Source organism: Oreochromis niloticus, linkage group LG9 (assembly GCF_001858045.2).
Source record: "Oreochromis niloticus isolate F11D_XX linkage group LG9, O_niloticus_UMD_NMBU, whole genome shotgun sequence".
In the NCBI taxonomy this organism is placed as follows: Eukaryota; Metazoa; Chordata; class Actinopteri; order Cichliformes; family Cichlidae; genus Oreochromis; species Oreochromis niloticus.
In genome coordinates, this window is record NC_031974.2 from 26216266 (window position 1) to 26242561 (window position 26296).

Consider the following 26296-nt stretch of genomic DNA (forward strand, 5'->3'; position numbering starts at 1 on the left):
AAGTCATGGCTGCACATGAAATTACTTAATTGCTAACTATTTTGGTTAACCAACTGTTAAAGTCTGCTTTGACGCAAAAACTAGGCAACCATTGCTTCTCGTTGCCATATTTGTTCTGTTTGCTGTCGTCCCTCAAATGCAAGGAAATTAAAGATCCCTAGACAATCTGCTAATGAAAACATTGGTCATGAGAGTCACTAGGTTCAGACTGACAGTGAGTCTCCACCGGACAAACAAAAGCAAATGACTATCATATTTTTACTTTAGCTCCTCTGTGACTGCGATGGCCTTTAACATGAAGGACGTATTGGGGTCCAGTCGCATTTGAAAAAATGTGGTGTTTTAGTTTATTGCATTATTTCCATTCTAAGTAATTCTCGGCATACTCACTGTTGCCACCGGATCGGTTGAAGCGGTGCATAGCAGCATTCTCCATTTCCCGGTAAGGAAACTGCAGCGTGGTGTCTAGACTCCTAAAACCTTCTCTCAGGGAGTGATGTTTGTAGTACTCAATCAGCTCCTGAACACATTCAAACACATCCAAGTATATTGACATCACATAGACACATTTATGTCTTTAAGACGAATCTTATTTTCCCCCAGTTATAGCAAATAAAAATTGACTTTAACCGTATCCTTCAAAATTTGGTTTTGCAACCAGTATCTTAATATTATATTGAAAACCTCAGTAACTGGCACATAAATGGTAAAGCTTTCCAATATGCTCTGGACTCTATAAGGCTGAAGCCCTCGGGTCAGTATAAACATGGCTCTAATCATGGCTATTTTTGTGCACATTGCTGAAATAAAATTCAGGTTTTTGACACTTCATTAAGTGAACAGGATTATTTATTTATGAACTGCAGTGGTGGAAGTTTAAAAAAAATAAAGACTGAAAAATACTCACTACTATGCTCCTGAACTTTTTGTTCTCTGCAATGTAGAAGGAGCCCTCCTTGGTCAGGATCTTTATGTGCTTCACATCGTTGTTGTACCTGTGGGCCATTGAATAAGTTATGAGTGTAATTTCCCTCTCTGATCACCGCCATCGATCGGTGGCCGGCACCTAGCCCCCGTGGAGAGCCGGGCCGTCGCAGTAATGCATAGGATCCCAAAGGTTTGTGACATGTGAATGATGGGTGGTCAGGAGCGAGTGTGCGCATGTGTGTAACTGAAAGCTGCATGTTTGTGTTTGCATTAACAGGGTGGCTGGGTCTAAGGCTGCAGGAATAAAAAAAACCTTTTCATTTTAAGAGGTGCTTTGACAATAATATCAGGGATTTTTTACTTCTACTCCATTTAACATTTTTGTGCATACATGCATGAAAGCAGATGACGGTTGTTTCAGGTTATGCGATTCTTTCAGTATTTTTAGAATTGTCTTTTTTGGTGCAAAGACAGATGAAACAGCAAAACTTGGGCGTTTCTCTTAAAGAGTGACTTTATTCTATAAACTGATGAAACTGTAGAGAGAGCAATTCCAAATCTTAATAATTAACCTGCTGTATCATCTTTTATTAAAGCTACGCTAACACCAAAGACTTGAAGTTGTGTAGTAACTATTTATGGTGGATTTACTGTATTTACCGCACTTACTGAAGTGTGACACAGCACTGCTACACATCCTATGCTAGCCTGCGCTAAGCTAGGCTAACGTGCTCCTAGCTTTAGCTACATATGTAGCGCGCAGTCGTCAACAATATCGGTCCTCTCATCAACATAACAATTCAATGTCTTTGTCAAACCATGAAAATACAATTGAAATCAAATGAAATCAAACAGTGACACACTACCGATAAACATTTATAATCGTACTAGCTGTTAGTGTTAAAAAATAACCCTGTAACAGTTTGAAAATGCGCTCAGAAATTTTAGAATCAGAAACAGAAAACTTTATTAATCACTGAGGAAATTATTTGGTTATGGATTTTAAGATTTTAGCAATATAATACCAGTTTTTTTATGATTCATATACAGAGCTAAATAAAAACCCAACCCTCTTCTCCGTGGGCAGAACTGTGTGTTATTTTTGGAGAATATAGCAAGGTACAACGCACACAGCGTTGTAACCAAGGCCTCATGGCGATTTGGACAAAATCATCAAAAACAATCCTGTGCCAGCTCTGCTATGACAAACAGGAAATGCAACAGAGGGCATTTTCATTTGAGAGTAATAATTTTCAGTGGTCATTGCCACATAGCCACACGTGTCTCTTTATACCCTGCGTCTCTCCATGGGGAGGTTTTAATGACCTTGAACAGTCTTATTCATTTTCTGTGCTACTCAGAGCTCAGTGTCTGTGTGCATACACGCAATTAAGACTTCAGCATAAAAGAAACATGAAACCCTTTCTTTGAGGGGAAAAAAACTCAAATTAAGTCCAAAGGAGTGTCCACTGCTTACTGAGAAGCATGCTTACTCCTTGTTAAGGAAAGCATTCCAGCTCAGAGGCTCCACAGGAAGACATGACGGGACTCTTTTCACAGCACGGAGATACGTTACAGAGATCAGTACGGTCACCAGCACCCTAAGGCTTTGTTAATTCCTCATTACCAAGATTAAAATGGCTGTATGCTTCTAATTATAAACCGCTGAGGCTGTTTTGTGGGTTTTAGGTCAAACCATAATGAATACTATTACATGTGCCTTAAGCTAGAAGCTGCTCCATGATAGATTTACCAAACCAGATGCCTCACACATATCACTGTGGTTAACCACAGACTCAACCTCAGAGGAAAAGCCCATCGCCCTTACAAAGGACTATAAATCGATCTGTCAACTTATGGAGTAAAGCTGGAGTTCAATTGGTCAATACTGTGGTTTGGCTTAAGGCATCATCAGAGGGCAAGAAACACTGCCATGTAAAACAGAGACAATAAAATCTGACAGGAGTTATATACTACAAAGCTCCCCTCTCAGAAATTGCATAAAAATATGAAGGAATTATTTGTTTCTTTACTTTTGTGGATACGTTTTTAGGAGCTGCTTTCATAAGCGATAACATTTAATACAAAGATGTAAAATCCAAGCAATTAATCAAGGTTTTGGCACTACAGTCATAAAATGTTTTATACCCAGCCGACTTTACATACTCTGATTACACGTAATTTGTTGCACAGAATTTTGAAAAAACTTTTGAGGGCCAAGAATCATGTCTTGACTGCCCTCTGTCACCAATCTGCGTCTGAGGTAGCAACTTTTATGAGTGGCACAAAGTAGCAGACTTACTTTATGCTGATGGCGTACTCTGTGTACTCTCTGCTGCGATGGCGCACCAGGTAGGTGCTGTTGACTCTATTGATGAGCTCCGCCTCTGCCTGCAGCCTCTCCATAGGGCCTGCAAACCTACAGCACAGCAGCCAAACAGGTCCAGTTGTAAAGGCAAAGACAAAAAAAAGACTAAACTCTGACTACATGTGGACAAAAGACGGTGAAAACAGTACAAAGTGGGAGGGCTGTTTGGTGAACCTACCAAGGTTGAGAGGAATAATCGACGGGCTTCGGGACCTGAAGAAAACAAACACCAACACGTGTTTTTGTTATTCTCATGAAGCTGACAGTTATCAGACATCAGCACAACACAGACAAACCCCTCCAATAAAATCTTGGTGGCTATAAAACACAAGCTTTTCCACTGTGCAACCTCAATAACACAGCTTAATGCACTTCTTATCTTTACAACAGTGAGATAAGGTGATAACAGTTTGTTATCTACTGAGGCCTCATGTTCCTGAGGCAGCTGGGACAGAGTCTGATTTTCATTTTATCAAACAGAACACGACAGTCCAGCAAAACAATTCATAATTCCCTGGTATCGATGAAGATGCATGGAATCTTTCCTTCCTTCCTTCCCCGGTTTAGTCTGAACAACATGAAGCATTGCTTGTTTCGTAAAAGATCATTTTGTACTTTTCTTAAATTAAGTGGTGAACTGCTCGTGTCTCATAAAACAACCCGGACTCCTCGTGCTTTAAATATAGAAGCTTGTGGGTTGTTTTTCTACTTTTGCCAGGTAAAATAAGCGTAATTCCCAATTATCTCCACACGCCTGGTGAATAAATGTAGCCAAATGTGAGTTAGAACTACAAGAGGACTGTAAGGAAATGGTACTTACGCAGGGGCAAGGCTTCACAGCATCGCTTGGAAAGAAGCCAACCTCTTTCGTTGACAGGATTTTGCCCTGAAACCACACAGAGATAATTGCGTTACATACATCTGGCTGACTGCGTCTCTATAATTCAGGAACAATTAGCCTTGCAACGCAGCGGTGCAAATTTACAGCAGCAGTTATCTATTGTTTAAATAATTCCTGGCATGAGGAATAAAACAGGATGACTTCCTTATTCCTCCCATGGCGACGACTCTTAAAGCTCGGCGCCTTGATTTACTAACAGTGGGGAGATGCAGTCCACATAAACACGAGTTTTGTGGAAGCCAGAGTGCATCTGTCTCCCTCACACAGCGCACTCGTGACGCCGTGTTTTTGTCTCGACGGCGAGTTGGTTCATTCATGAAAAATTATTATTAGTATTAGTAAGTATGTAAAATGATCGTGCGGGGATTTTTTAATGTGTCTCTTCAATAAACCCAGTGAATATGTGGTTAACTGTAGCGTGAAGGAGTCAAAGGCTTTATTTGTCACATGCTCAGTCAGTGTGTGCAGTGAAATGCAGGGTGGCATTCTCCTGAGGCAGTGCTAAAAAGGCAGGCGTGCAGAAAACAAAACAAAGTGCACACAGCGTTGTCACTTTACTGTGTGTGCGACACAGAGGCTTATAATAATTATACTACCTTGAAGCATTAGTTGATATTTTGCATATCCACCTGCCTATGTAAAGCATAAATGCATGAATTAAGCTCTCTTATGGAGAAGAACGTATTTTATTTATATATTTTCTGTAGACACTGCAGAAGAATAACCAAGCCAGCAGCTTTAGCACCACTAAGCTGTATATCAGCTGCCTCCTGACTGTCACCCCCACCAATCAGAGTTTGATGTTTTAGGGGTGTCCTAGGTGTTAATTAGGTGTCTGAGGCGGCCCACCTTGGAGGCAGACTAGCAGCGAAGCCTATTTTTTTCAATGCTCTGGTCATCGCCTGTCACACTGCTGCCACCTCAGGACGTTGTATCAGCTCTTGCATAAAGCAGTGCTTTCTGCTGCATGGCTGCTAAGAGTTTGATAATGATTAGAGCCGCTAACATTGACAGAGTAAACAGATGGTTGCTATTGAATGAAATGAAATTATAGGGATTGATTCTATTTGTCACACAAGCCCAGAACAGAAATGATTACGGTCTGTTGGCCACAAAGGTGATGGATATTGAATGCATACTGGCTGCGAGGCCGTAGCTGCCTCCAGTAAGGCTTTTTACACACAGTTAATTGAATTCTTTATCTATTTTGTCTGTTTTGTATGAACCGCAGTAAGAGTTGTTGGATTCCAAACTGATTATAATACAATAATAGTTTGCATCAATAAGATGCCCTTTTGAGCGCCTCAGGTAAAAATCTTACACCTTGTATAATTATTATGATGACTTTTATTCAGCTTCTCCCACACATGGACAGAGTAAGTGACTGCTACACGACGCTGCTGCGACTTTTCAGGAAACTGTTTATCTTCCCTCCTCTTGCGAGGCTTAAATCGCATGTGCTGCTTTCGCATAATAATAATTGCTTGCATAAAACAACTGTGTGGGAGTGTCGCTTCCTTATTAGAAGTTCTGCGTTGTGTGAATAATTGCTTGTGGGTGTTTTTGTGTTTCTTAGAGTTTCGCTTTTCCATGAAGCTTGTTAGCAAGAATTCTCCACATACAAACAGCTTGCCTGAGCAAGAAATGGAATTTGCTAAAAGGAAAAGCAAAGCGCAGGTATAACTCATGAAATGTCCACAAACATATATTTGACCGATGAGGAAGTAGATAAACAGGACATAGCTACAAAATCTGACTTATCATATATTATTCTAAAACCATAAGTGGGGATAAAGGTTAGATGGAGCGACAGTAGGGGGGGAAATTGAAGATTTAAATACAACACGTCCAGTTTTTAGTTCTGCAAAATGAGCGATTAAGAGATAGCGTGACCTCTGACCTGCCACCAGGGGCTGTGAATGTCGGCGCAGATTAATTCAATGATGTCACCCGTCTGGATGTGGAGCGCTGGACCTGAAGCAGGGCTTGGCGATCCAAAATAGTTCCTGATTACCAGCATCTTGGGCAGACCTGCAAGATGGACAGCATAAGTGCCACAACTGTCTGAAAAATGTGAACAAACGTGTCTGTCAATATATTTTAGGAATTAGAAGCAGGTCTACAGATTAGTGGTTGGAACCTCAGAGGGCGCGACGGTCATTTCTATGTCTGGTAAATTAGTCTGAAAACCTAAATATTAGCCGTCATGGAAACAAAATACTGATTATACTGACTGATCTATAATTAATCCTGTAGACAGAGGGACAACTGTTTTAAAGTGAGATAATTTTATGAAACTTTTATGTAACACAAACAAATTAATTGATCAAAAGAAATGCCGTGACCTCAAGTCTGAGAGTTTGAACGAGTATTTGTTCTACTAAACTATTCATGGCCCCATCGTAGGTGGTAATGAGAGGAGGATACATTTGTACACACACACACACACACACACAGATGCAGCTCTTGTCAGCAGTGTACTGCCCTTGCAAATCATCTGGACCCATTATTCATTATCATATTCCAGATAAGCAACAGTACACCATGGAGCATGGCAGGCTATCGAGCCCTCAGATAAAAGATAAGCAGCAATGAGCCCTGTTTACTGCTTAATGATGTTTTCTGGTACTTTTCACTGAATTCCAGTCAGACACATCTTGTCGCATTAATGAGATCTGATGAAAAGTAATTTGATGTGACTAATACAGTAACACCCCTCAAAAAAAAAAAAAAAAAAAAACCACTTCCTTTTTTTTCCGACTATATTCAATCATGTAGAGCGCATATTTTTTCCTCAATTAAGCTGCACCAGTCCAGAGAGAAATTGAGATATTTACTCCAATATACAGTAGTAAGGTTTGCTCGTGCACTAAAAAGTGGAGTACATTACAATCAAGCTGGATTTGCTGTCAGCAGGCACTATTTGATTTTAAACAATACCCTATTAATCCTATTATCCACTGAGACTGAATAATTTGTCATTATGAAGCATCCGCCCATGCCAAGCAAACAAATCCCAGGTTCGTATCATTTCCAACACAGTCAAATGAACTGTGCATATATTTCATTGCTTTATCAGGTGATAACGTTCTGGAGTATTATGATACAGCAAAATAAATTAATAATAAAGCGATAGCACGAAGAAAGAGGTAGGGCTACAGGCAAACAGCGGAGAAGTCAACAACATTGTATTGAAAGCTAATACTGTACATCTCTATCTGTTGTGCTTCTCTTTCAGGATCTGTTCCAGTGCTGTAGCACTGTGGCTGGCAGCCTGACATGTGCGATCTTGCCTGAATAGGACTTCTAAAGACACAGGGCCATGGAGAATTGAGTCTCGGGGGCATGAATTGCATTCCTATCCACACAAGGACAGCGTGTTAGTGCACCTTTGAAAATAGACAAAGAGAGGAGCATTGAAATATTATGAAACGCCGAGGGCTGGGGCAATCAAACGCCTATTGATTTTAATGCGTCTTCAGTCAGAAATGATTTTCTACAGCATAATGGATGGAGGGGTGGAAAAATGAGTGTTGAAGCCAGGTTTATAAGAGATTAGAGGCCCTTGGTGCAGTTGTTAGTCATGTTCTTCTGCAGAAAGATTGAGAGACAGAAATCAAAAAGAGGGAGACAGGCATATGTGCAATGGCTACATTTACTGTAGGTGCAGGAGTAACTTTGCTAGCTAAGTTATGCATTCTGGGTTTGGTCTTCTTCAGTTTAACAAGGCTATTTTAGTTATAGATTAAGACTCAGCTGCAATGGCAAAACCACTTAACAGCTGCCTGACGCACCTTCTTCTTTCACTAAGCAAGGTTGCCTCTACTTCAAGGAAAAACACAAGCTGACACCACGCCAGCGGCATTTCACGCAAACCTATTGCCAATCCTGATGAACCACTTAATAATTAAAAAATATTTTCTGGGTGATCTCGTTATGTAAAGTCGGGGGAGAACGCAATCACGAGGAAGCCCAGCACGGACTAAAAATAACCTCACGAGGACACGATCTGGGTTGTTTTTGTTTTTGTCTTTGTTTATATGGCAACTCGGTCGGGACGCTAAAGGAACAAGATGTGAATGACAGTCAGAAATACAATTACACTGAAAGTACAAACGATGCTGGGTTTAAACGTTGATGGAAACATTGGTGAAGATGCAAGAACATTTTCTGCCTTTACGCGTCTTAATCCAGCATGTAGCCTAATAGTTCACATTTTCAGCATGTTTTATTTGAAGCCCGACGGGTTATCTTTTATTTTTAGCGTGGTGTGATGATTGCACGGTTACAAAGTATCCTATTCATCTTGTTTTGATAGATAGCTACTTTGTAAAATCATCCCTCCTCTGATTGGTTAGAGAACATTTACGGGTCAATAACATCTCTTTTCCTGCTACGTTCTGCACAGTTACGTGGTGGACTGGGATGAATATGTTACTTCTGGTGCTCAGATGACTCTGTGTTACCTTATTGAGAAAACAAGTTGTTGTGTCTGGACTCACAGGAACTGAAGTGGCATGGTCATTTTACTCTTACTTGATCTTAGTAAAAGCTGATAACTTGCGTGGTGCTAAAAATAATATTGGGAAAATGCTATTATACTGTGTTATCTGGATATTCTGTGGAATAGCATTATTTTATTTTAATTTTAACTGATCCTGTTTATGTTGTCTGTTCTCCTTTTATCCTCTCTTCAATCTGGTGTCTTTTCACCAAAAAAGTATCTGACGTTGGTTTTGTCACTTCCACACGTACCTTCAAATACATGAAAATGCAACACATTTGTTTTTGTTCTTGGTTTTGTTTTCACAATGCAAAAGTTTGTCTTTCAGGCATTTTTTGTTTTTCCTTGGTTTTGTTCTCTCTTGTACTTTTTCGCCTAATCCATTAATAGGTTTGCTGGAAAAATATCTTCACATCAGTACAAAAGTTTAAAAGATTGTTTTGTGCAGTCCTAAAAGCGCGTAGGACTAGTGTTTTTAAGTTCATCATAGTGTTGACATAGTTTGACAACGATAGCTTGACTGTTGTGACACCCATCAAGTGAAACATTAGTAAACAACAGCATTCTATGCAAACGCTACTCTTGTACAGCCTATACAGCCTACAGTATACAGCAGCCTGACAGACAGTATTAGTGCATCTCAATAGCTGTCTAAGATGAATAATTCCCCTCCTGAGTAAGGACAGATGGCATATGCGAGGTAGTGGGATGTTGGGAGATGTGAAAATTTCTTACCTGGATCTCGATCTTTGCCCTGTAAACATACAGAAACATAGTTAGACTTACAGGGACGGACTAACAACATTTTTTTTTGTGTTCATTAAATGCATTTTGGGTCAAAATTCATCAATTTCTCCATCTCAAGCACCTAAACAAGCAACCTGCATCATTTTGTACACGCTTCAAAAATGAATCAGTTATGAGACTTACTACTTTACACATTAAGTGTAAAGTTTCAATTGAATCTGGCCTGCTAACCCCCACATACAGACCTTATATGGTTAGACTGGCATAGGCTCATGTGTCATGACCCCAGGAGCAAGTTTTAAAGTTGCAGAAATAATTAAGCCTGTGCTTAAGAGCATTTCTGAATCATTTCCAGCAAGTACACTGACGCCAGAAATAAACAATAAACTTCAAAAGTGCACAAAACTCTTACCCACAAAGTACAGTTTCAGCCACAGCCACAGTTGCTGTCATACTACTAAAGTAAAGTGCTGCAAGCACAGTTTAATTTCCTGCTTGGGGTTACTTGTAAGCATTGTAGCAGTAAAGTGCAAAACAGTTTCAGAAGCAGCACACACAACTCGAAAAAAAAAATCTCCCCAAACATTCTAGTTTCTGGCATCAGGCAGGGCTGCAACAACTAAAGTCAATTGGAGTCTCCTTGGCAAATAGCTGCAGGAGAGAGCAGTGTTCAAAGTGCAGTAAAGCTTTGGAGAGGAGACAAACAGCAGACACAGACAGACGCACACACGTATACACACACATAGCAGAAGCTCACCTGAGTTCTGACGGAGCCGGAATCTGAAAGAAGTTTGAGAACAGGCATAGTGAATGACGGGTTAGCGGGTGCACGCAAACACTTGCACACACTCATCGGTACAAGGCAACACTCCCTCATTAGTGGAGAAGGCGGACGCTCATGTCTGACCGCGGTTCACTTTGTTTTGCTGCGCTGCCACTACCTGACAGCCAGGATAAAGGAGGTAACGAAGCAGGGGGTGGGGAGGGAGGGAGCTAGCAAGGAGGTGGGGTGTGGTGGGTGGGGGGTAGACCTGTGGGTTTTGCTCCACCAGTTTCTTTCATTGGCTCCCTCTGGGATAGGTTACACCCCTCTGTGCATGCACACAACCGCATGCCTGTGCACACACACAAACACACTCTGGTACCTGTGCAAACAGAACAATTGCATACCTCCACAGGCACGCGGGCTAACAGGCAGAGAGCCACAAATATACGCTCTGTACCTAAAGCACCTGTGCACATGCAAGCAGGGTTTACACATACGCACGCCTCCCTCGGCAGGCCAATTGTTCCTAAAGTGAACTATAACCTGTTATGCAAAATCACAGCGAGTGAGCTGATAACAGAGACAAATGCGGGTAAACAATGGCTTATCTCTCTCCCTCTTGCACGCACAGACACATACACTCAGGCAGCACAAAAACACACGTTCGTTCACTGTGATTGCATGTTTGCACACGTAGCAAAACCTCTGGTGTATTGATATAAATAAATAAATAGATTAAAGAGCTCGAGCCAAAAGGGTATAAGAAGAAGTGGACCACTTCTTCTTATAGTTATCCTCTGCAAGGAAAGTTCCACATCTCTTGCAATATTATTATTTAAGTGTGCTATGAAATGCTGGTCCACAGCCCTGCATATATTCCCTGCACCGGCAGAGGTTGAATACTGTGTGGAGTAATGAGAGGGCGAATTCAAGCCAACATCCCAGGCACCGGTGTCGCCCCAATCTACTCAGGTACACAGTGTGCCCAGGTGGGCCTGGCAGTGGCGTTATTGCCTCTGCGACCTGATAGCACCGTGACAGATGCCAGGTCCAACAGGAGCTGGCAGCTTGCCACGGGGAATACAAACACACCCTCATGCAATTGCAACAGGCTGTATCAGCGGTACAGTGTGTGCAGGCTGTAAAAGTTCCTTGTAAAAATATTGTGCAGAGTTTTTGTCGTGCGCTCTCCAAACCTGAAAAAGAAAACTTACACAAAGTGATTTTAGTTTTTCGCCCCTTCGCGCTCACTTTGAGACAAACACACACGCATAGACACGCACGCACTCACTCACGCACGCAAAGGACAACATGTTGGGTTTCTGAAGGCCTTTGTTTGATTCCACATGTCTGAAGTTTTCCCTCCATGTCTCTCAGAGCTGTCAGCGCTTCTGCACAGGGAGCTGAGTGACAGATACACAACAGGGGCATAATAACAAAGTCAGGAGTTTCTTAAACTCCTCAGTAAAACTACTATTAGGCTTGGGGAATATGTGCAATGACACACAGTGACATTGCCTTTAAGGTGCTCTGAAGTGTCAAAACCACCCAGGGAAGCGAGGCAGCATCAGAATGAGCGTCTGCAGTAGCGATCGAATACGTGGATGACCTTGGTGCAGAGGCGCAAGGACACGTGTAAAGTAACAAACCCCCCGTCCTGTTTAGAATGCCACAGTGCAGTGCTGTCTTTTTTTTTCAAATCGCACCGCAACAAATCCCGCCCATGCCCATAAGTTGTCACAAGACACTCGTACATCAGGTTTTATGCGCCACTTTGCGTCATCTGTCATCGTGTTAATGCGTCCATAAAGGTGCAGTTCTATTCGTGCAATTAGATTTACTGTCTCCTCTTAAAAACATTTCACTCGGTGACGTGCAGCTGTGAGTCGTGTGGTGCAGAAGTTTTGCAGACTCGATCTGAGGTCGTGCAATAAACTTACCTGTTTTTCCGCAGGAGCCGAAACGGCCCAGGCATTCTTTATGTGCACCTAGACCACACTTGGAGCACAAGTAGCCCTGGTAAAAGACGCCCCTGCAGACACAGGAAAGTTCATCATAAGAATACATGGCAGTCACAAACAGGGGCAGTAATGCCTGTGGAGGAACAAAATAATCGGAGCTGCGTGTTTACAGGCGCTCAAAGGATTCAGTGTCATGTGGAAAAGTTTGCTGCCTTTTTTTCTGTCAGTTTGCAAAGCAACCTGTGCAAATAATTTATACTGACTGACGCTGCAGCGCTGCCTTTCCATTTCATTTAGGGGTGCTGTGAAGTTTGACATTTATGGCAGCTTGATAGTGTAACCCTGAGGACTGTGGCGATCACCTTACTTCCATTTGCACCGACATGACTGTGACATTTGGGGTGTTGAGTGAAATGCCTCATAAACAATTGGGGGGGGGAGTTGCCAGTTTAGTTGAAGGGCAGATTGTTTCAAATTTGTTACAATTACTAACTCCTTCCTCACCTATTTTAAGCGTCTATGGATTGAGGATGCCAATTGCTCAGCAGATGGCTAAGCCACCAGAGGGACATCGAGATATACAGATAAAACAGTCGCTAATACTTCCATGAATCTTTGTGTGGTCACATGGTTGATCTGACATGAAGCATTAACAGTAGACAAGGCCTTGAACGTAAATGTTGCTACAAAGAAGCTACTAAGCTCTATGATACTGTCACCAATTCAGCATTCAACCAACCATGATCACGGTCTCCTCGTGACCATTTTAGACGTAAAATATCATTTTATCTTTTTACAAGTTCCTAAAACATGGTGTAGAATTTTCATGACCACCCTGACCTTTGACCTTTAATCATTAAAATCAAGTGTGTTTATCCTTGAGCTTGAGTCCAAGCTAACGTTTTTCACTGTGTTTCTGCTGCACACTGTTAATGGGAATGGGACGCAAGGACAACTCTAAAAAACATAACGAGATGAAAGCAAAGACTTATTTTCTTATTTGGAGAACGAAGCAGGAAAGCAAATGTAACCTCTTAAGCCCTCCTTCTACCTGAAGAAACATCAGCGACAAGTCTAAGACTAAAATAAACAACCTTGAGCTCTGCGAGTGACAAACATTTAAATTAAATTCTGAAATACAATAAGCCTTCTTATCCTCATCAGTGGACCAAAGAGAAATTTAAAAGCAACTTTGTATTTGGAGAGCAAATAAGAGCAACTCAGCAAACACCAACATTATTTCAACTCTTTTAACACCAAACCCACTTGAATCAAACTAGTGTTTGATGGCCTTTTCACTAAAGGTGACAGCCTTTGACAAATGGTGGCGGGCTACAATAATAACAGGTACACCATGGTCCCAGTACAGGGACATCTGAGCTGTAAAGCATTAAAACACGAGGAGAACACGCTTTGTCTGTCACAGAAAGAAGCCAGAGTGTTACAATAGCTCCCCTGCTCTCACATTAACCTACAGATAAAATTGATGCAAGGTTAAATTCACAGTCATCGAAACTTTAGGCAGCAGAAGAGAAATACTGTCGATCCAAAAATGGACTTTCTTACATCAAAATTTTGTTTCGGCCCTGAGAATTTCTGCCAAATAATCTCTGTATCTCTTCCACAGGCAGAGACAGAATGCAAATGAGCATGTGCAGAGTAAGTGTAATCACTCTGGCTTGTTTCTGCTTTGAGGAATTTGGTGTGTTACAATTACCCACACTCTCCCCTACACAAGGTAAAGTAGATCCAAGTCTTTTTTAAGAAATACTTTAAAGTTTTAGAAAATAATCTTACAGTCACAGGATAAAAGTGACTTCTCAGTGACTCCATTCAAATGCACACATACAGCTACGGATAAATGAAGAGCTCTGGAACAATAGCCGTAACACAATAGTCTAAAGGAAGAATAACTATTAAAGGAAAAATTTGAGGTATGATAAAGGATGCAGTCCAGCGTCCTAAGAAAGAAAAGATACACTTCAGACATTTTTATTATTCTGTTGGTGAATCTGCTGCGAGGTTCTGTATATTCACACTGCAATAATCTTGTCCCCGTTCCCCATCCATTGCCTTGAAGAAGTGCTGAAGTGTGACAGACATTTTTCTTCACCGTCTGTGGAAGGTGAGACCACTCAGTCGTTCCACTGTGAGAGAGACCATGAGCCACAGTCCTTTGGGTGCCGATACCATTCAGTGAATTCAAAAGGAACTTTGTGTAGCCAAGGCACATGTGCAGAGAAGAAGAGGGGCAAAGGCAAAGTGACGAATAGATTGTTAGGGTACACTGGAGAGGAACAGGAAGAGCTGAGGTCTTTCAAAGGAGTCCTGACAGTTGTCTGAAGGGAAAGGGTCCACAGCGCCTCAGTCTTTATGTCTGCCAATAGCCTCAAAGCAGATTTTGTTCTGCTTGTACAGTGTGTGTGTGTGTGTGTGTGTGTGTGTGTGTGTGTGTGTGTGTGTGTGTGTGTGTGTGTGTACGTGTGTTTGTGGGATAAGCAGTTTCTTACCTAAGCAGCATGTGGCAAGAATTGCAGGAGGTGATTCTTTCAAAGGTGTGCATACGAAATTCATGGTGGTTGTTGGTCGCATTCTCTGGCCGAATGTTGGATCTAAAAAAGATACAATGCAGGATAAACTGACCATTCTTACTAACAAATTACAGAAATGAGATGGCATCACTGGTTTTCATCATACATTGAACTGAAACTTACTTCAGAATTCATATTAACAACCTCATCTGCACCCCCTCATACGTGGAGTCCCCCAAGGCTCAATCCTTAAACCCATTCTGTTTTCTTCATAAATGTTACCCTGGGTCAGGACTAACATGTATAAAGGCTGATAGTGTTCAATTATGTGTTTTTTTTTTCTATCTTGGTATGTTTTTACTGTATTGGCAGTGTGTTTGGGATCATTGCTATGCTGGGAGACCTGTAGAGGGTCTACAGATGGTATTGTATTTTATTGGTGGATCAAAATCTGACACTACTGCGTTCATAATTCCATCAATTTTGAAAGACCTCCAACGCCACTGCCTGAAATGCAGCCTCAACCCATGTCAGAGCATCCACCGGATTGCTGTAGACACTCACTATTGTACCTCACTACTGACCTCCTCGATATATTCAATAATTTTAACCAAAGTTTCAAATTAAGACCTTTTGCAAAAATTTTCAGTCATGTTCTTATCAAATTTGGCCTGGTGCAGCATACTTCAGTTTTTTCCACATTTCTAAACATTATTTATATGTTTCTTTAGATACTGTTTGCTACTGAAGTGGAAGACCTAAAAAACTCTGTAGTTTGTTAGGTCTATCTCTACTTTTTTGTTCTCCACTTGTCTAATTTCCTCAACGTTTTTGAGGATACACTGCACACCATGCAGAGATGCCAAGTCTTTGGCTAACAGCTCTTTGGGAATTAGCTTGTTGTTACAAAATTACCGTTTTATGCCTGTCAAACTGTGTAATCTTGGGTATTTTGCATAGATTCAACAAAAAAATGGGAACAAGTTACGTGTAGGATGCTAGTTACAAAGTGCTAAAGATACCATTTAAAATTATTCTTTGCTGAGGTGTCTGTTATGTGTAGACACAACACTGGTTCAGTGTTAAGTGGCTTAACAACCAAAAAACATTCCTCTGAAAATGGTACAAGGTACAAGGACTGGAATGACAATTTAAAAAAAAAAAAATAAGGAAGTGCGACTCCATGGAATTAAAAAAAGAGGGGTAGCTCAAGACTTTTGCACAGTACTGTACGACAGACTTTTGTTTTAAGCCTACAAGTTTTGGATGTAGCTGATTAGCAAAGATCAAACTATAATATACAATGACCACTCTTCAGTCAATTACTGAATGAAAATTAATTCTTGCTTGCTCCCCTATTTGTTACACTTTCCAATCAGCTGCGCTCTTTGATGAAAATGTCAATTTCAAAGAACAAAAAAGTACATTTTTTCCCCCACTTATAATTGCAGCCAACAAACTCCTCCATGACTACAGCAACATTTCCCTGACACGCTTCTTTGAAGTGGGAAGGAGAAAATTGCAAGCACACAGCGAAGGTCTACTAGGAGTGAACACAAGAGGTGTTCTCGGCCCCTTGGGACATGGTTGCATGGGTGGGAATATGGAGGAAAGCAAAAAGGAAACAAGAAAAGAAAGACATGTCTCAGCTTTGTCCGTATATTTATGTTCCAGAGGTCATTTCTTTGTTTTCGGTATTAGTGTTTACATAAGAATTTAGGTTGTTATGTTCAAGTGCTTCATCTCAGACTGAGGTAATGGGCTACGACATGCTCAGTGGAAAACAAGACAAGCAGGGCTGAGACAGAATAAAAGAGCAGAAAGGAGAATTTCAGTGCTGTCTTCTCATCTGTACCCGGATCAACCAAGACATCAGCTTTGAGGTCAACACTGTCACTGGCTAGAAATTGTGTACCACAAGAAGGGGGTCTGCTTGAAAAATACAAAATTTAAAATATATGAAATTTGTAACTGTGTCATTGTAAAAACATTTGCACAGCTTCATTGTGTCTTCGATTTGAAGCTTGTAAAGCTATCCAGTGGAACATTGTGCAGCGTAAACCTGCCTTGAAAGGGAGCCTCGATTTTAAAGACTTATAAACTCACAGTATGACTTCATTTGAATTTATCTTCAAGGACAGAGCCCTTACTGTGTGCTGTTCAAGCAAAGGCTTATGTTGAATTTTCATTTCCTTGCTTTCGGTACGTACACGGTCTGACCACCTCTACCCCTCGTGGCTGCTAAATCTTAGTCAGGCAGTAAATTCTGGGTGGTTTGGAAATAAAGGAAGCGAGTGAGAAAACAACTGTTCACAGATCATCTATTAAGTATCGCCGTGGGAGCGCGTCGCTGTTTGGCAACGCCTCTCAAGTCTCATAGCTCGTTAGCTGAGCCCCAAAAATTAATCAACCAAAGCTCCAGTTTTCTCAGTTTCACATCACACAACACTTCATGTTTTTGATCCTCACTTCCTGATGCCTTCTTGAAGATGTTATTTCACAGATTTTGTCCTATTGTTCTCTTTTTTTTCATTTTTATGTTTTAATTGAGGCAGAGCCTGCATGAGAAGCAGAGTGTTGTCAACTCACTGCTGCTACAGAGAAGTGTAACAACAAACTAATACAATAACAGCTGCCCTATCCCATCGCTCTATAGGAAAATGTAATAATCCACACATTTAATGACACTAATGTTTATTTACTGATAATAAAACTGATACTGCTTCTGTACGAAGGGCCAAGAGTGCCAAAATGAATTAAATTAAAAAAAAAAAAAATCAAAAATCTGTCAATAATTAATTAGAGATAAATAAATATATAATTAATTATTTAGATGTTTTGATGCATGCTCAGTCATCCAGGTAAGCAATTCCCAAAAGGTGATTTACACCTACAGACCAGTGGACACTCTTTCAGTGATAAGGATGTACACATCCTGGACAGGGAGGAACGCTGGTTTGAGCGTGGAGTCAACGAGGCCATTTACATGAAAAGGGAAAGACCATCTCTGAATCGAGGAGGGGGCCTCAGGGTACATCTTTCACCATCTTCTTACAATGCTGTGATTGCAACCATTCCCCAACTCTCTGTGAATGGTACTCGTGGCCATTGATGAGTGGTCATGACGTGTTTGACGGGAGTTATTATTTCACGTCACTACGAGCATTCGGTAACACATGAAAGGAAATCCTGTTCGTGTATTAATCACCAGAGCATGTCGCTTAAAAAGAGATAAAAGAGGCAAAACCATGTGCCATAGTCAGGAGTTAACGTGGGCAGGATTTTTTCTGTTTGTTTGTTTTATTGGCACAACATTGGAACGACTGAAGTGTCCATAAGTTGTTGGCATCTGCCCTACAGAGGAGAAAGTCTGTACTTTTGTCATCTCTGCTACTATTAATTACTATATTAATGAATGAATGACATATTTAATTAATAATTTAATTATATATTTAGTTAATTAATTGTGGCACTTGTGGCCCTCCATACTTCTGAGGGGGTGTTTGACTTTTACACTTTAAAGCCACTTTCAGCTGCTCACTTATTCACAAGGGGTCACCACAGCAGGTAGCGCCGCATGTCTGATTTGGCAGATAAACAATCACATAAAGTCAGCACCACCAACACTGATCAAATACTTCGTATATTTATGTAATATATTTACACATCCGTCAGTTTACTCAGCTGGAGGAAAACCAGTGAAAACAGCTGTATAATCTCCTCTGTGGCTCTGCAGATGTCATATTCATTTCATCAGTGTTGGTGCCCAAAACTTCACTAAATATAACCCTGTACTGCACTGTAATACACTTCCCTGTCTAAGCCTCTGCCGTCAGTGTTTTTCTTTCTCCGTTTTGAAAGAGGGATTCCGGTGCACCTCTTGACGAATAAAATTACTATAATCCTGATTAACAGAATCACAGCTTTATTTCATGTTTGAGTCCCGTGCTGTCACACTGTGCATTATCATTGTGCAGGACCTGCAGGTTTTACATTGTAAGGCACTGGGTAGGCCCTTTTAGCATCATTTTTTAGCGTGCAGGGACTCCAACAGAGTTCATCTGGAGTCCCAAAGGCAACAAAAAAAGGAAAAGTCAGATACAACAGTAAAGGTCAAGTGATACCAAGAAGGTTTCTGCAGGATTTTTCTATTCTATTCTTTCACACAATGAAAATCGGCCCTAAAAAGGCACATCACTGTGCAGGGGTCCTGCTTGTGTTTAAGTATGCTGAGACAGGGTTCTTGGCCAAGAGTCAGTTTGTGAAGTTGTCACTGTAGATTGTCATCATACTTAGGTGACAGACATGCCACAATATATAACAATAACTACCTGTCTTCACCAGCTCCTCTCCTATATGCAGTCCCCCATCTACCTAACAGCAGTGGCACCGCTGATGATCAAAACAATCACAACAACCTCAGTGATTTAAAAAAAATTATGACAGATTGGAATAATAATTGGAATAATTACAGATTTGAACTTTTACTCCATCTCAGCAGAGGTGGGAAGTAACAAAGTACAAATACTTCATTACTGTACTTCAGGAGAATTGTCAGGTGTCTGTACTTTTACTTTCACTCCCTACATTTTGAAACAAATATCTGTACTTCTACTCCTTACATTTTCAAAACGGGCTCGTTACTTTTGGTGTGACACTGGGGGGAGTTATTATTAAACGGATTTGAGCCTAAACTGTTTGTGTATGAATCACTAGATTTACTCATTTTCCTCTTTAGAGATAAAGACATGCTCTACAAAGTACACAACAGAAAATAGAGCTATTTTTGACTCTCTTTCCTTTTCTCTGCTCATTTTCTACTTAACTGATTCAAGCCGAGTACATTTATTAGAATTGAAATTTATCTACTAATATTATTTATTATTACATCAATATACCACAAGGTTCAGTTAGCTTTGCACAAAAACATCAGGTATAAATGTCCTCCAAAGAGCTACTTTTTACTTTCTTACTTTGAGTACAGAGAAAATACTCAAAGTTTTCACTTTTACTTGAGTAAACAAGTTGAATCAGTACTTCAAATTTTAGTGGAGTATTTTCCAATAGTAGCATCTGTACTTCTACTTAAGTACAGAATATCTGTACTTTCGGCACCTCTGCATCTGATATTCTTGTGTCGGGACCGAATCACATCTTCTACTAACAATCTTGGTATTATCGTTTAACAGCATTTGAATTTTAAACAACATCTCTGAATTCATCCAGTCCTGTATCTTACATCTGAGAAACTTTGCAAAAAATCTGAATCAGCCAACTGGAGATTTTATTACACCCACTTTAAAGTCTGAATCACGAAATACTGTAAATGTCATAAAATTCTTTGTTTTTTAAATCTCAACTGTTTATTTAACCTTCTGACAAATGTAAAAGAAAGAAAAATTAAATATTAATTTGCACATGTGGGTTTTAATTGTAAGTTTTAATAATTTTTGCTACATCTGACACTTTGTGCAATTTATTATTTTAAATGTATTGTTCAATTTTTACACTAATGATGCAGAGGTCTACATACAGATTACTGTAACTCTTGTTTCACATGAGCTTCACAGTCCTCCCTAACCATCTTCACTTAGACTGAAGTATGCAGCAGCTAGTGTGCTGGTGTGGCTGTAGTTCAATGATTATAATGAAATATGAAAGTAACCGTGTGTACTGTGTGATGGGATAAGACTCCATATAAAAATAAAGTCTGCTTCTTCATGTAATAAAACACTGCCCTTCCTAGTATATTATCTAATTGTGAGTCAGAGAATACAGCTGGTTGCGTCTTCTTTCTTGGCTCTAAAGTGAAGCACTAGTTTGACTTTCTTGGAACCAGTTTGTCACTTTGGGTAAATATGAATGCATTTCAGGGTGAAGGGTGGTTGATGCGGTTGACACCTGATGTTTTAATGAAACGTATCCAAGTTAAGCTTTCTGAGTATAAAGTTTCGTGTTAGCGCACACTATCGTCTGTTCATCTTTGTGTCACGGTGTCAAGTTCCTCATAAATGGAGATGGAGACAAAGTTCCTCATAAATCAAGTTGCCTAACTTGAATAACAGGACTAGAAGCGCTCGGCATTTTGATGTCGTGACACTCTTGTGACGCAGTTGCTCACTTACATGGCCATGCCGAACTGTTCCAACCACTTCTTTTTCAGGTCTTTGGTCTTGAAAAAGAATTCAAAGCCGCTCTGGCCCTGGTTATGAGTGAGGTAGAATCCGTAGGACCACTGCAACAGAGAAGAAGAAAAACACTTGACTCACAAGGTGCAACAATGCCAAATAAAAAAAGGAGGGTTTCGGAGAAAGACAAACAGAGCGGGAGGGAGCCGAACGAGACAGGATGCAGGGAGACAGATGGAGACAAAGAGATGCAAAATGAAAGAGGGATGCCTCAGGGAGAGCAAACACAAAGGCTGAAGGGTTGGAGGGCGGAAGAAATGACAGAAAGAGACAAAACATCGAGGCAGAGCGTGAAGGAGAAAATGAGTGTGAGGTGGCTGTGCCATATAACTGCTAGGCATCAGACTGCATGCACAGACCCAAGTAGTGAGTGGGCCTGTAATCTGTTACCATTATCCACTTCAAAGGCTAAATATTAGTCCATTAGCCTCTGTGTCAACACAGGCATCTGGTTTTTTTAGACAACATTACAAGACAGATGCTCGAGAGATGCACTTTTTATGACTCGCAGTTGTGGTTTTGAACTTGTAGCACTCAGCTCTGAAGGCTAAAAACAAGCCAAACTCACAGCGCTGTCAGTGTAGCACAGCAGCTCATCTTCTCTATTGAATGAAAAGAGAAAAGGAAAGCAGCGCTCTACAGAAGCATTCCCAGTGGACACCAAAACTTGCACTCAGCAAAGATATCATCTAGCTACCAATTTGTAAAGAGAAGCAGGAGGTGCTTGTCTGTCTTTCTGTCAGTTCCTATGCTTTTGCTTGGCATTCAAAAGGATTACACACCAAGGCTGATAATGTCAAGTATTTCTTTGTGAATCTTCCCAAAATATCAATTATTTTGACCCATGCTTATATCTTTGTCATGTGAATCAATGTTGAGAGTGAACTGTGGTATTTCAGTAAGATTATAAAATGCTAGAGACCAACTGGTGGTAGAGTTCTGACCCATGAGTACTCAGAAGTCATTGCTACATTAATACATGAGTAGATCTACTCGATACTCATGAAACATATTCAAAATTAACTTTTTATTTTTTCCCCCGTACTCCCTGAAACACTCCATTAAAGACAGGAACACCTACGATAGTTAGCAAAGTGCCAGCTACAACACACTGACTTATAATTAAACATGTAATAGGCAATTTTTTTGTAACACAACACCAATATACTGTAGTATTTGACAGTATTTTGGGCATTTTTATGTGACAAAAAGGTGTAACACTGTGATATTAATGATATAGCGACTCACATGTTTATATTGCCTAATTGGCACAATGAGACAAGCCCAAACATGTCTGAGAGTGAGAGCTGCATGTCAGCCTCCCAACAATTTAGCATCTAGAAAGGGAGAAACTACAACAACCTTCTGTATTATCAAAAATGGCATAATTGCAAATTTCATTAAAAAACATCATGATACAATTTTGAGGGAATATTGTCCAACAGTAATGTTGACAGTAAAGCGGTAATCCTTCCTTACAACTAGTTGTTTACACTCAGAAGATGCTAAGCGTCATTAGCGTCATTAGCATTAATTTGGATTTACCTTTTTGAGACATAATCCAGCCTAATTTGAACTCTGTACTAGTTGTCGCTAAGAACTAAAGGAAATTTTTAGCTGCTACCTTTATAGGGTCGCCATTTGGGACAGTTATAATATGGATTTTTTTTTTAACATTTTTCATTTGAAACACATGGCATTTGGGGCCAAATTTACCCTCAAACAATGACCTAAAAGACTAGTCTGGTATTAATGTAGCACTTTTGATTTAAGCTGAGCACTCAAGAAATTGTGGATACAAATCCAATCACAGAGCCTTTTTATGTGCTCTAAGATTCACATGTGTTGAATCTACTGGGAGCAATGCAGTTAGCCGTAGCCAGGGATCAAACAACTGACCCTTTAGTTAAGAGGCAACCCGTGCTGCCTCCTGAACCCCAGCTCCCCTTACTGATCGTGTTTTGTCCTGTCCCCCTTCCCACCCCCAACAGGTCGCTGCAGATGGCCGCCCTCCCTGAGCCTGGTTTTGCTGGAGGTTTCTTCCTGTTAAAAGGGAGTTTTTCCTTCCCACTGTCGCCCACCGCTTGCTCACAGGGGGTGGTCAAATTGTTGGGGTTTTCTCTGTATTATCGATGGTCTGTACCTTACAATATAAAGCACCTTGAGGCGACAGTTGTTGTGAATGTTTGTCGGGAAGTGACGCCTTGCATGTAATTATTTGAGCTTTGATTATTTGCTACAAAACCGTAGGCTACAGCATGAGAAAGTTGGCTTCCACACAATGATGGTAATTTGGCAAAAGTTTTCTTATTGTTGTTTGCATTTGGCTTATGAGTTAAAGGAGTTTAAGACTCTTTTACCTCCAGATGACTTGCACATAAATGCCGCTGATTTGATGGAGGTTCTTATTGCCACTTCCCTCAGACACCACTGTCATCTCCATCATCTCGAACATAAATATGTAATCAAACAAACTGCTTTATATCCATCAAGTCAGAGGTGAATGACGCAGAGTTGGCTGTAAGTTTCATAAAATATAACCATATAAACCCATATGGGTCTAAGCTTCCTAATGTCTGCTATTTACAGCATCATTATTACCCGAATCACTGTTTCTTGGAACGCCTTAGATATCATTCCTCATTATGATTGGCAATATTTCCCCCACTTGGCATTTAGTATTCACCGTGTGTATGTGTGTAGTCAGGCCCAAAGCGAGGTTTAATGATAACACCATCTGGGAGGAGGCAGACTGTTGTAGTCCGACACTGTGTCAGTGTGATCCTTGCAAATGAACAAGACAATGTAAAACATGTGCTGGAATGAGCGTGCACCAAATTATTTAAGAAAGATTCTTTGCAGCTGATTATTTCGTTGTTTATGTCGCGAGCTGGAAAGACTTTTTGCACAGAACCTATTTAAGCAGCACATTCAGGGACTCGCGGCAGAGACGGCAGCACCGGGGCGGAGAGGTTGCTGTTACAGGTGGTTATAAAATAGCTGTGAAGAAGCAAGTTGAGTCAATTTTGTGAACCCGCATTTAACTGATAAATTGTTATGGCGCCTCATTATGCAGAACTAGCGCTGTTAATTGGTTTGTCAGGAGTCCAACGCGGTTTCGGAGCTTTGCTGACTCAGTCGTAAAGAGGCGATAATGGGCTCAACAGTGCAAGACTTGCCTCCATTATAGCTGACTGGTTGTTATATCAGATTGTTGTTTTGTTCTGTTTTGTTTTACAGCACAATAATAAGCAAGTTTTGTTATTATTTTATTACTTTTTCACGTCGTCTGTTACAGCAGCAGAAAAGGCACAATGCAGAATGAAGTCGTGCTAGGACAGACTCGATGGCACGGAGCCCTGGGTGAAATTAAATGTCATCTAAAGCTCTTTTTAGCTGTTATAAAATCACTGTAACTCACAGCTTAAAGTGGGTTATTGCTTTCTGAAAGATGATAACACGCCATAAAATTAAAAGCTAAATGTTCAGGGCATATTTTCTTATTCAGTTAATGAAGCGGATCAGTGCAGCTTCAACGGGACTTAGTCACAATCATACTTTTCTGTCAGCTGTGATGTGTCAGGTCAAAGAAGTTATTTGACTGACATTTTCTTCCACAAGTCAGTCTTCAGCCTAATCAACCGGTTTTTTAAAGCGCTTAACACGCTTGTTTTTGTGCAGCTGTGAGGAATAAACCGTATGCGGCTGGTAGAGACATAAAATGCCAGCGTTGGTTCGTTTTTTGACAGCTCGATTGAATTGTGGCTAATGTTTCCGCGTGTCTGTGGTACAACATCACCACTGTGGCCTTGCCAAAAGTGGAATAGACTTACTTCTTTTGGAACCAAAGAAAGATAAAACAAAAAGAAAAAAGTCTGAAAGGACTGAGAAATGCCAATGTCTTTCCTGAAAGTAGAAAAGCATGTACTTTGGCAGGTACATGCTAGCTGAATTCACTTGAGAGACTTATTCATGAGCAGTGTGTGTGTGTGTGGGGGGGGCGGCTGGCCATGTTGTACAACATTATAAATTTCCTCATGTCTTTACATAATAAAATCTGAACACATCTTCTCAATATTGATCCACCATTGTGTTTACTGTGTTGCTGTATTCACTGTATTACTCCTGAGTGATTGGTATATGTGATGTGATGCACATGCACAGTTCTTCTACGTATTTGTTCACTTTCCCAGTTCCCTGACCTGATATTAAACTGCTTCTCAAATACCATTAAACACTGCTGGTGGTCATTCAACAGCCAGCTCTTTCTTACACTCAAAGCCTGTCAAACATAAGTAGACCTAACATCTAATAGTATTAATTAACATTATGTAGTATAGACTCCTGCGTACAAAGATTCTCAGTTACGCTGTAAAGGTTACTACCTGTGTTTTATTGAGACATGACAAATCCGAATGTCTGCAACAAAACGGCCCGGTGTTATTTTGGCTCGACAAAAACCTCATTTAAAATCACGTTTACCTCTTGTCCCTATTTATAACCACATTATAGTTCAAAGATTTAAGAAAAGAATGGCCGATGCCAAAGAAGGGCCTGGGTTTGAATCCACAGGCTGGAGCCTTTCTGTGTGAAGTTTGCACGTTCGCTCTGTGCCTTCATCCAACCCTGTTAATTCAATTTAATTCAACAGTTGCCTCAAGACACTTTATATTGCAAGGTAAAGAACCTACAATAATCAGATGACCCCCTGTGAGCAGGTACTTGGTGACAGTGGGAAGGAAAAACACCCTTTTAACAGGAAACAGTGCAAAGTTGTGCATGTGAGCATGCGGCTGCCTCGCTCTCTGCGTTAGCCCTGTGACAGAGTGGTGACCTGCCTAGTGTGCACCCTGTCTATTGCCCCGTGACAGCTAGATTAGGATCCAACATCAGCTCTTTATGGGCCCTTCAGTTTTCCACTCTGTGAAAGCTTTTCTTATTCAGATTTCTTGAAATCATTAGATCCACACTGCTTTACGAGCTGTAATGTCTGCACTTTGTGACTGTTTTGTGCCTGCAGCAGATGCCCATATAGATCCAGGTTCAGCTCATTGCTAGTGATTTGCCAATTCAATATTTGGATCAGATACTGGTTCAGTCCAGACTCACAAAGCTTGATACAGTCTCTGACACAAGGGGGCCGATCTATTCTTCAGTTCTATATTCTGTGTTTGCTAAGCAGCAACGCACCATTTGTTAGTGGGAGAGCTCACATAGCGAGGTAACATTAAAGGGTTCGTGGTTTGGAGGCATTTTCACACCTACGATACCAATGGTTCTCCTTCATATGTTTGCAGTAGTTTTTCATTTAAGCGCACGCTGTGGTCAAGCAAGTCGACAAGACTTGAGAGCTTTAATGATTTCCCTATTGGCCTCTCCCTCTCTCTCTCTCTCTTGTTTTGT

At 40.7% G+C, this 26296-nt stretch overlaps 1 protein-coding gene across 2 annotated transcripts in view; it reads right to left on the reverse strand.

Annotated features, from left to right (window-relative positions):
• Window positions 1-26296, reverse strand: part of vav3 (vav guanine nucleotide exchange factor 3) — a 92669-nt gene that overhangs the window by 12660 nt on the left and 53713 nt on the right. For both annotated transcript variants that reach the window (XM_019362926.2, XM_005461384.4), the window contains exons 15-25: window positions 20831-20940; window positions 14685-14786; window positions 12154-12245; window positions 10205-10227; window positions 9436-9454; window positions 6097-6227; window positions 4116-4181; window positions 3474-3508; window positions 3230-3346; window positions 908-995; window positions 391-520 (exon numbers count right to left, since the gene is read on the reverse strand). In XM_019362926.2, the coding sequence (XP_019218471.1) occupies window positions 391-520; window positions 908-995; window positions 3230-3346; window positions 3474-3508; window positions 4116-4181; window positions 6097-6227; window positions 9436-9454; window positions 10205-10227; window positions 12154-12245; window positions 14685-14786; window positions 20831-20940 (913 nt within the window). The remainder of the gene's footprint in view (window positions 1-390; window positions 521-907; window positions 996-3229; window positions 3347-3473; window positions 3509-4115; window positions 4182-6096; window positions 6228-9435; window positions 9455-10204; window positions 10228-12153; window positions 12246-14684; window positions 14787-20830; window positions 20941-26296) is intronic.